At 33.8% G+C, this 12270-nt stretch overlaps 1 protein-coding gene across 2 annotated transcripts in view; it reads left to right on the top strand.

The window, feature by feature from the left end:
- LOC110021318 (ubiquitin carboxyl-terminal hydrolase 6-like) overlaps positions 1-12270 on the top strand; it is a 135282-nt gene that overhangs the window by 12924 nt on the left and 110088 nt on the right. For both annotated transcript variants that reach the window (XM_020719763.1, XM_020719762.1), the window contains exons 2-8: positions 251-396; positions 484-519; positions 602-709; positions 3650-3750; positions 3886-4012; positions 7800-7859; positions 7946-8013. In XM_020719763.1, coding sequence (XP_020575422.1) covers positions 251-396; positions 484-519; positions 602-709; positions 3650-3750; positions 3886-4012; positions 7800-7859; positions 7946-8013 — 646 coding nt within the window. The remainder of the gene's footprint in view (positions 1-250; positions 397-483; positions 520-601; positions 710-3649; positions 3751-3885; positions 4013-7799; positions 7860-7945; positions 8014-12270) is intronic.

The following is a 12270-nucleotide window of genomic DNA, read 5'->3' as shown; positions in this document are numbered from 1 at the left end:
CAATAACACATGAATAACACGCAATAACACATGAATAACACGGAGGGGAATATTCCCCGTGTTACTGCGCCGTTTTTTTCTCCTATCACAAGTGGCGTGATTTTATTGGCTAAGCACCGTATTTCTAGGTGCGTAGTACTAATGTAATATTTTTCCCTTAATCAAAGTTCTGCTTGCTAACTGTCTGTTTTTTTAAGGTATAATCTTTTTATGTTTGTGTTGCCTTCTTTTAACATGGAATTCTGCACAGTGAGTGTGAAATGGCAAAAGGAAACTTTTCCAGCGGTTGAAATAGACACCAGTCAGCCTCCTTATGTTTTTAAGTGTCAGTTGTATGACTTAACTGGTGTACCTCCTGAAAGGCAAAAGATCATGGTGAAAGGTGGTCTCCTAAAGGTATAGAATTTACTTTTACGAAACTAGACATAGTGATGATCTATGATATCATAATAAGCTGGTTAAGAAATCTTTTTTTTTGTATAGGATGATGCAGACTGGGCTACTCTAGGAGTAAAGCAGGTGACGATGCTTGCTTGTAATCCTCTTTTATTCATATTCTTTTCTTTGCGCTTGTATTTTTCCAAACTTTTTAGCTTTATAGGGACAAAGGCTGATGATGATGGGTACAGCTGATGAAGCTGTGAAAGTTCCAGAAAAAGGTCCTGTGTTTATGGAAGATCTTCCAGAAGAAGAACAAGTGGTTACTGTGGTAAGCGACTGGCTTAATCTTCTGGCAAGTGAGACCACCTAGATGGTTTTTTGTAGGTTTTGAAATTATACCTTTGTTACTTCAAATATTCCTATACAGACATATGTATTAAGGTGCTGCACCCTGCTGTAATATACTTATATAATTTTGATAAAAAAATATGTTATGGAAAGTCATCTACCATCTACAGCATCAACCAACTATCTTCCACTGCTTTAACGTCAAAATTGACCAATGATTTCCTAAATGCTATGATATTATTTAGCAATGAAGGTTAGGCTAAAATTACGTTAAGAATGTTGTTGTGAAAGTATAGTTTTTAAACGAGTTACAACGTTTTTAAAAAGAGCAAGAGATTTCTGTTATTGTCTATTAAGCCATGCATGGACTAGAATTCAAGATGGGAGACGGCTATGACGGAGGGTGTCAAAGAGGGGCTTCAGGTATGATTGAACATATAATATTGCAGAAGAATTGGACAAACAGTCTTTTGCATGTATTTTGTCGTTCTTTTGGAAGATGAAATATTTGCTTGCTTTGCTTTACTTCCTTCTTTTGTTGTATTAGGTTGAAAAACTTGGGCTTGGGCTTTAAGAGTAATTATGTAGGGTTATTAATGTTTCAATTTCGAACCGAGTTGGGGTCGGTTCAAATAGATTTAGTGCGGCTCGAAATCGGCTCGTGGCTCATTATATTCTATTTCGAGCTGAGCCAGCTCGAAATTGAATCGAGCTCAATTTGGCTCGAAATTGAAATGAGCTGGCTCAAATTGAGTTTTTCGGATGCTTTTCAGCTCATAATCAGCTTAATTCGGCTCAAAATTGAAACTAACTGGCTTCAATTGAGCTGTTTTGATTCGATCCAGTTCTAAATTGGCTTGTGACTCCTTGTATTCAATTTTACTTAGCATTATATATATAATTTTTACAAATAAAAAATATTATGAGTTGATCTCGAATCAGCTGGAGCTGACCATGTATGGCTTGAATTCGGCTCGAAAAAAATTCAATCCACAGTTTTGGCTCATAACTTGGCTCACTTATTTCAATCCGAATTCGAATCAATTTTTGATCATTAACAATCTTCGACTAAATTCGCAGCCTTATCATTATGTGATCTAGGCATTATGATATTCCGTGGTACCTGATTATTAATGATGTGTTCTTACAAATTTATAGTTTAACATCATGCAACTGATGTATTGAAAGGATAGCACTAGTTGGATCAACATACTTCTTTCTAATATTATCATGAATCATCATTTCTTAAGTTTTTCAATGTTATTATTGAAAATATGATATAATAAAATCAATTTACATGCACAACTCCATCAACCGTTATCATGCATTCATAGCAAAAGAAGTTCAAGAAAATTTAGTATTATTTTCCTATAGGTTATATTTCTACCACTACCCGTCATGTTAAAAGTAGTAGCTTGAATCTCGATGTTTTCATTGAGACTATTAATTTACAATTGCATTTTTGTTCTTGAGGTGATATGTTTAAATCATAAAAATAATCCTTCTACAATGTCGGGGTATGATTAGGTGCAATAATCCTGCACCACTCTGGAGATTGGTGTGAGCTAGATGCACACTGGGTAAATCATCTTTAATAGAAAACAATTATATTCTAGTTGGCGAATGAAAAGTGATTAAATCCTTATTATTATTATTTTGAAAAAAGTGATTAAATACTCATTCAGGAATATCTTATAAAATTTTCCTTGTGAGTCATCATAAATAACCAGGTCAAAATATGGTAATGGAAATTAGCAAGAATTTTCAAAGAGAATAAAAGAAGAAATACGTAGGACAAAATAATTATAGAATGGAGCACAGATAAACATTAAAGTTTGAAAGCCACTTAGTCGGGGTTTCTTGTTTGAAAATGGGTGAAAATATGAGAGTAATAATGGATTTTTTTCCTTCTTATAGCTCCATCTAGTGAATAAGATATGAAGCCTCCTATTCACCAGCATATCATTACTTAATAAATTCCCATTAGATTCAAGAGGAAGCCTTGAATCTTGATCATTTGTGGCTTCTCCAATACGAGGAAATGCGGAACTTCTGGAGTTGTTAGACCTAATGTTTTTGCGCAATATCTATTCATGCTACTTTGGGTATCCTCTCGTCCTTCATAATCCCTTGACAATAATTCTAGTCATGTTGTTGGTACATTTTCTTTTCTTTGTCACATATATTCTAACTAAATCCCTATTTTTCACTAAATTATGTACAATAGATGTTATTCTAACCATACCTTCAATATAATCATGTCTCAATCTATTCTTTCTAGTTTTATTGCAGTTCTATCTTAATTCTTTGTACTCATTTAGGCTTTCTGTGTCTTCAGTATCGCCCAGCATTCAAATCTATATAACACAATTTATCTCATTTTACTAACTATGACTGTACTGTATCGGTGGTTATATTGGCGTTGTTTTAGTTCTGATCAATCAAGGGCGTTACCTTGGAGGTCACAGCTTATCATCATGAAGAAAATCAGCAAGTAGTAAATATCATTTTTAAATTGAGTTATTGTTGTTTGTGGGTTGCTGGTGACCTGGTTAGTTTGACATCCTCTAAATTATTTGCTCATCTTTGATATAGGAGAGAGGGACTTCTAAGATTCCAACTTATAAGGGCAGATCTAATTTTTTGTTAACTAAAAAGCTGCAACATTTTGCATTAGAATTTTAAATATTGTTTGTAGTTAAAATTTTAAATGCGTGACATTTTTAAATGCCCTAGATCGATGTTGTACAAAAACACATTAACCTTGTTGTGTCTTTATTAAAAATTTTGACTCATCATATGCTTGTTCGCTGTTCTTTATATAGTGTATTAATCGTAATGTCTGCCTTCGCTTGTTTTGTATTGCCGCATTGTTTCTTCCTTTTTTTGATTGATTGAAATTTTTGTTTACCATCATCAGGGCCAGAGTGCCGGCCTCTTTAATCTGGGAAACACCTGCTACATGAACTCTACTCTGCAATGCCTCCATTCTGTTCCTGAGTTGAAGGCAGCATTACAGAAGTGAGCTTTTGGTCTTTTCTTGGAATTTTCCCCACACTCAGTGGTGTTTTTCTATTTGATTAATTGTTAATATTCACTTACCTATGCAGCCACCCATTTTCTCACTTAGCTTGTCATTTTTCTATTTATGAGTAGCTACACAAACTCCGGAAGAAGTAATGATTTGGATCAGTTTTCACATCTTTTAACGGTTGCAGCACGTGATCTTTTTAGTGAACTTGATAGAACTGTCAGACCAGTTGCTCCATTGCAGTTTTTGTCGGTTAGTTCACTTCTAGATGGCTTCACATTAATTATTTTGCAAACTTTTTCTTAATCCTTCAAAATTTCTGTGCTTCTTGTCCTGTCGGTTATTGTTATGTTTATTGCCTTGGTGGTGATATAACTTGACATCATCCGTGATGTTGTTGCCTATGTTTGATTTGGGTTAACTTGGTTCTATTAGGTAATTAATATTAAGTTGATTCTCCATTCAACTTCCTCAGCTAGTTCAAGGATTATGGAAAAGGTTGAAGGGGACATGGATAAAATCAAGCTCAGGCACCCATTGGCAATTCTATGCCTTGAAAACTTTCGATCTATAAGTTGTCTAGGAAGCTGGTTTTTAATCACTTATTTCAGGGACTTAGCGATAATGTTAGGTGGTTGTTACTAAAAGTTGAACTTGTCCAAGTTGGATGAAAGTAGTCTGATGATTTTTGCTGCACCTTAGTTTTTGAGAAAATTACGTGCACGTAAAAGGCCAAGTATATAAATTGCTCAGTAATTGTTGGTGCCAAATTTTTAAGTTTTTTTTTTTTACTTTATTGCTAATTGTTTATTCCTTATTGATGGACTTGAATCATTCTTTCAAAATCTATCAGTTCGTTCTTTTGACTCTCTTAAGTTTCTGATCCCAGAAATGTTTTTCTACATATTACTGTTTTAAAAAATATCTTTAAAATTTGTCAATGTAGAAACAGTCATCTCTCTGATGATATTAGTGGAGATCAAATCTGGATTAAACCTGGCTATAGTCTTATATACCAAAACATTTTATTTTATTTTCCATACAAGAATTAATAAATGTCTAAACTAATACACCCTATTTATTTACATGTTGATTTTTGCCTTTTCCTTATATAAATGTTGTTATAACTCGCCCCAACAAATTTAAAGTTATCTATGAGAGAATGGATGGTTGGACGGAGGAGACATATTATTCTCAAAATTTTGAACAATCCAAAATCATCATCAAAATAATTAAGAGCCATTGAACATAGAAATTAAAGATCACATCCAATTCACATATTTAAATCAAGTTTCATATATTAATTTTAATCTAAAACTTTAAAATAAGCTAAAATTATTTCATTGGTATTTATTTTTATTTGCTCCTAATCTCACATGTTAGCCATTCAACTTAAGGAGCTTTATCTGTAATAAGCATTCAAATAACAGGCTAAATTATATAATAACTTAGTAAATAATTACAGTTCTATAGTATACACTAATTTTTATGCATATTTTCTAGCATGCTCATGTCCAATTGACTAAATACTAACTTTTCTTTTTTTTTAGAAATTTTTAAATATTTATGTTTGCATTTCATTTAAGAAGTTATGTTAGGAGCATCGTCTAAAATATTGTATCACTAAGCTATCATTTATTTATATTTTCTTTTACAAGTCTTGTCCATTTTTTTATTTGTACGATTACAATTGCATTGTCAACTAATACTATAAGAGGGTGATTCTTTTGATTGATTTATATATTTATTTCATTTGATTATCATTATATTTATTTCAATCAATTAAATAATAGTTATGGATATAAATGTGAGGAGTCTTTCTAAGCGTAATGATTATGTGATTAAATGAAACTAATTGTTGTTAATTTATCAATTGACTATTTTGTTTTTTATACCTTTTAGGTATAGTCTAATTGAAATCATACGAATCAATTAATGCTTATAAAATTTAAAAGAAATGTAATTAATATAAAGTGTGTAACTTCTCGCTTCAATCTTATGTAGATTTTCATTGTCACTTAACTCACTCCTACTGTATTTAGTACCTGCAAAGATAAATTGTATTAAATTAAAATTTAAGATTCTCATAATATTTAATATGCTATCTTTAATTTCATTAAGCTTACTCATTTATAATTTTTTTTCAGCGTACACTTTATTGTACAAAAGCACTAAAATTCCTAATTTTTGCATGCTTCAAATATAAAATTTAGATATACGTCTACATCATAAAATAATAAGTTCCATTTTCATATTTTATAATAAAATGCATAAAATTTTCTAATTTAATTGCATTTCTTACGTAATTTCTTCATTTGCTCAATCAACAGTCCCTTTACCAAATTTACTGTTGTCCTCCATTCAGAACCTCACTCTTCTAATTTAAACTACTCTAGGGCTTAAATATTTATACCAAAATAAAAGACATAAGCAGAAACTTACCTGAATTCCTTTTCTCTTTACTTACAAAATCAAGCATACCTTTTAATCTTTTGATTTATATTTTATACTTTTATTTTCTAGTGTCATTTGGTAAAAGCTAATATTAATACTCAATAAACATTAAATTAAAATTATTATATTTGAAATTTGAAACTCTTACATCACACCAATTTTTAAATCAATTCTATTTGTTCGACTCTCCCTCGTTCTCATTATTTGGCTTGTTGCTTCTTCGACAATACCTACAACTCTTTACTTCCCTGCACTATTCTTGGATGTGTCAATCACCTTTCACACGTTGATGCTGCTTCACATGATCTCTTCTCTGTATTTGTAATCATAGCGGCTGCATCAACAATTATCCAACTGGTCACTACTTTGTCTCTCGCACGCGACTCCACTTTTTGCCCAACTTTGTTTCATGTTCTGTTCAATCATTGTCCTTGTTCTTCATTTAGTCGAGATCGCTTTGCATGCATCTATTTCAAATCCCTTCGATGCTTTCTATTTTGCTTGGATGAATCCTTCTCACCTCATTTTTTTGTCTCCTTAGTAGCAGAATCGGATTGTCTGTTCCCTTCAACTGACAATTAAATATGTATATTCTATAATTCTTATTTAGGGATCGACTTTAAGCTCATATCTTTTTTGCTTTAGTTATGGATGGTCTTACTGGACACTAACAAGGGTATGTACCTTGGTGTATGTTTTTTGTTGATGATATCCTTGTGCACAAGACAAGAGAAAAAGCTCATGAAAAACTTAAATTATGGAGGTCTACCTTGGAGTTTAAAGGCCTTCGTTTGAGTAGAACTAAAACTGAATGCATGGAATGTAATTTTAGTAGTAATAGTTCTAATGACAGAAATGTAACTATGGATGATCAAATTATTAAAATGTGTGAACGCTTTATATATCTCGGGTCTATTGTTCAAAGTGATGGTGATATTGATGGGGATGATATTAGTAGAATTCAAGTTAGCTAGTTGAAGTGGAGGAATGCTTCGGACCTATTGTGCGATAGAAAAGTACCGCTTAGACTGAAAGAAATATTTTATAAGATGGTGTGATGGGACCTGCAATGCTATATGGCGCTGAATGTTGGCATTTAAAAGAGAAGCATAAAACTAAGTTAAGTGTTGCCGAGATGAGAATGATTAGGTGGATGAGTGGCCTAACACTTAAAGGCAAAATGCAAAATGAATATATCCGTGGTAGGGCTGGTGTAGCTCCAGTGACAGACAAATTAGAGAGAGCATCTTAGATGGTTTGGTCACATTAAACGTCAACCATCTGATGATCTGATTAGAAGAGTAGATGCTTTAGATTCGACTTATGTTAAGAAAGGCGAAGGTAGACATAGGAGAACTTGTGCATATTGTATAAAAAATATTCTTAATTTATTAGAATTAAATGAAAATATGACACTAAATAGGACGCAATGGAGAAAAAGGATTCATGTATAACGGTTTTGTTGTTGTTGTTGTTGTATTCTATTGTTCTTATTATTATATTGGCTTTTACTATATATAAGATATTGACACAGACACATAATCATCTTTCCTTAACAATAATTTACCATTTTTTGTGGTTATAGGTCTTACGGAAGAAGTATCCGCAATTTGCACAGCAGCACAATGGTGCCTATATGCAACAGGTGTTATTTGGCTATTTACACTTTTTGACTCCATTCATTATTGCATATTTAATTAACCATGATATACTCTTTGTTACTAAGAATAGGATGCTGAAGAATGTTGGACCCAGTTGATTTATACACTATCACAATCTCTGAAATCATCAAATTCAAGGCATGACTTCCTATTATTGCTAAAATTTCATTACTATTCTAAATGCAACAGAGTATCATTTTTCATGAAATTTGCTAGTATTTGAGGATTTGGATCTGTTACGTTGATACTTAATGAAAGCTTAGAGATATTTAGCCTGACTGTTTGGTATGGATGCGATCAAACTATAAAAGTTAAAGTCATGTTGGATGTATTCTAGAGAGAGATCAGTGATAGCTTGGTGAGGCCCAGCAAAAGAATTCATAACTGGAACAAAGAATAAATTGTTCATTATCAGTTAATTTCTACTTTGTAAACCATTATTTTTGGTTCCATGTCTAAATTAATTAAGACTATTTAAACTTTGGTGTTTGACTTAGACTTGTAGAGATTTAAAACTTTATTTTCCGGGTTTTTTTCTTTTAATATAAATATGAGGAGAATTTTGTGAATATAAAAAATTGTAACTGACAAAAAAATTAATCATTTAGGTTTTAATAAAATTTCTGTTGGATGTGTTAGGCATACCTTGGATTATTTCTTCTCTCTTTTATTTTGTTACTGGACTAAAAGTGTGTTTGGCTTTTGTTAAGTTCGATACAAATTATTTTTTCTACAATTGCTTAATTTTTTGAGAATCTACATATGATTTTAGTAGAAAGCTATTAAATTATCATCTGCATTGAAGACTTTCTTATTTCTCATTGTCTCTTCTATTAACAAACAACTATCAAAATTAGAAGTTTTTAATTTGTATATTTATGTGTTTTCATGCTTTCATAGATTTTATAGTAGATTCACATTATTAAACTTGTAGGCCTTAGAATATCTCACATTGATAGTTTTTAAATATATTGAACTTAAGAAAAAAACCCAAATGATCCTCCGATTACTTGTAGGAGGCCATTTTAGAATCACGATTGTATAAAAGATTTGATACAGTTAAAAATGAGATACTTTAGGAATTTATATCTTGACCTTTTTATAAAGTCTAATTTTTTTTTTTACTTTATTTGGGATATAACTTATTTTAATATTACCAATATCATTTGCTTTATTTTAAATGCTCTATAATCAAATTAGTGCATATGAAATTCATAGAATTTAACAATTATTATTGATAAATTTTCTATATAATAACCCAATCGTTTTTTAAAAAAAATTAAGTATTAGATTAAAAAAAATTCAAGATGTGAATTTATGAAATACCCAATATTCATTAACTTTAACTTTAATTTTCTTCTCTTTTAACTTAGGGTCATTTTGACTCTTATATTAATTGACAACGGACTATATTAAATATTTTATATAGTCTTGGGATGTCATGACCTAGTCCAGGAGCTTAGACTTATCAAAACTCAGAATTCTAGACCCTATCACAACTCCGTCCAACCCTTCCAACACCTACAACACCCCTCATCAAACCCTTCAACTTTTTTCATATCACTCGAATCAGTCAACACACTTATTGTCTTGCAGGTGCCCACCCCTATCACTCTGACCCTAGAAGGCCATATGTTTTTTTTGTGTTGATTTATTCTTATTTTGCAGAGTCATCTTTGTAACCTTTGAATTTCAACATTATACTTATATTTCTATTGTTATTTGAGTTAGCTCCAGTTCATTTGGTATCAGAGCTAGTTTAACTTTGGTATTATCCTAGGGTTTCTAGCATTTGCCCCTACCCAAGTCACCTCCACCCATAAGTTTTCTTTCATATTCCCAAACCACAGACAAAATTTGACCTAACCCTAACTTTTCCTTACCGATTTCAAAATCAGCAACCCCAATTTAATTTTCCTACACCTTTAATTAGTCTGATACAACTTCTTTCATCTCCTAACCCTAAACCCTAGCCATGTCACCAAGGAGATACATGTCCGAGCCTATCCAGGAAGAGATATAGCGAGAAATCTATTGACTTCCGCAGGGCTTACAGACATAGAGGATGAAAGTCAGAGATAATTACCCTCAATCGTGACAAGTTGAAGGGGTGAAAGAAACAAGAATTCTCGCCCTTTCGATAGGGAAAATTTCAGTGATGAAAAAGAAATGCCATAACAATCGAGGAAGGAGGTCACATATGGAGGACACAAAGAGTTTAAAATAAAGGTGGATCTACTAGAGTTCGATGGAGGTATGAATCCATACTACTTTATCGAATGACTACAATCAATTGAGAGGATCTTTGACTACAAAGAGGTGCCAAAAGATAAAAGGGTGAAGCTTGCAACTATGAACTTGAGAAAGAGCACCTTCTTGTGGTGGGAAAACTTGTAGAGGAAGAGGAAGAGACAAGATAGTGAGAATATTACTAGATGAGAGAAGATGAGGAAGGAGATGCAGAGAAAATACCTACCTCCTCATTACCGCCAGGATATATTTTCGAGACTCCACCACCTATAATAGAGAGACATGTTTGTGAAGGAGTTCACAACGCAATTTGACCGGTTGCAGATGAAGTATGAGTTGGTCGAGTCAAAAGAACATACCATAGCCTGTTATCTAGGAGGCCTAAAACTTGCTATCAGCAACATTGTGCAGCTAAAACTTTATTGCTCACTTGGAGATGTCCAGACTTTAGCTCTGAAGATGGAGATACAACAGAAACAGAGTAGACCACCACCACCAATCAGGCAACCACCCGCAGTTTGAGACACTAGCAGGAGCAGGCCTTAGGGAGTTGAGAAAATTAGTTCGAATAAAGGCAGGGTCAACCCGAGTGAAAAAAGCTTGAGAAGAATAACACACTTAAATTATAAGCTTGAAAATGCTTCAAATGCCATGGATTTGGATACATGACCTTTAATTGCCTGACGAGTTGTGTTATTTTTTTTACCCAACAGAGCACAATGGAGGCTAGCGATGAGGAGGTTTGCTGAGGAACAGGGTGAGGTTTATCATTTTAGGATGAGGGTAAGATGCTCGTGGCTCAACGTGTTCTATTGAATGAGTATACAAGAGATCCGTAGTGACTTCATCATAATATATTCTACACCCGTTACACAACGAAGGAAAAATATGCAGTCTCATCATCGATGGAGAGAGCAACAAGAATGTGGCGTCTACGTAGATGGTAGAGATGTTGAACCTCATGACTCAGAGACAGTCCCAACTTTATTCTCTGACTTGATTGACGAAGGTGAGCAGGGTTAGCATTGACCAAAGATGCCTTGTGAAGTTTTCGTGAAGGTTGTGCATTTTATATTAAACATAAAAAGAAGTACAAAAAAGTATAAAAAATAGGTCCTCAAGCTTGTGGAAAAGAGGTCTTGTCTTCTTGGAGAATGTCAAAAAGCTCCAAGGATCTTTGGTTTGCATAGAGAAAATAGCTCCATGGGCTAGCTGGCAGAAAGCTGCGAAACCTACCTTTGCTAGTGGAATTGGCGTTAAGGGACTAAAAAAACTACAACAGATTAATCTTTGCAAAATCTTGATCAAATTTAGACAACAACTCTTTTTGGGACAAGTTTATGTTGGGAAAATGCTGTAAGGGCTCTCATCCTAATTTGGTATACAAGAAACTTTGTGATTTCAGAAACTTGGTTAATTTATTGAAGGTTAGGCAGCTTTCCAGGACCACATCAAAAGAAAAATTATATAGGAGAGCTATTTGGGCACGAAAAATGAGCAACCTTGTTAAGCTCCTGTTGACCTCATTTTTAGTGAGGTCTTAGTCTTCTACTCTTAGAACCTAGAATCTAGCCTTAGGAGTTTCTTGTTGATCATCCTAGCGGACTAGCAATGGAGCCCACCTCCCGTAGAACTTCAAGCCACTTCTTGACTCATTTTTGTGAAGAACTCGCATGAGTGGTTCGAAGCACTCAACTTTTAGTTGCAAGGGCTAAGGACCAACATGTAGAGGGCCCGAAATTGAGTTCCTATAAGATCAAATAGCCTTAGGTGAACCCTTTTGTGACTCGATTACTCGCGAACGCCGCTTTTCACGCACTCCCTGCACCACACACGCCTTTGACTTGAATTGACTCGCCCGCCGGCAAACTCGTCCGGACGACCCCGGATGACGAAACGGACCTCGCCGACGCGTCCGGAACGTCAATTTTAGCTAGGAAGGACACCTATATTGCTGTGGTTCCACACTCGTGCGAACTACACGAAAATCGATGCATTTTTCTCCTTTAGCGGGATGCGGGCCCGGACTCAACCCAGGTTTGACTCGGGTCCGATTCAGGCTGGACTCGGGCTGAGCACGGGCTAGGCACCAGCTCACCTGAATTCAAATTTCAAATTTCAAATTTTAAATAAAGTATTTAAATG

The sequence above is a fragment of the Phalaenopsis equestris genome, unplaced genomic scaffold (genome assembly GCF_001263595.1).
Source record: "Phalaenopsis equestris unplaced genomic scaffold, ASM126359v1 Scaffold000132, whole genome shotgun sequence".
NCBI lineage: Eukaryota > Viridiplantae > Streptophyta > Magnoliopsida > Asparagales > Orchidaceae > Phalaenopsis > Phalaenopsis equestris.
This window is presented reverse-complemented; position numbering and strand designations above follow the sequence as displayed.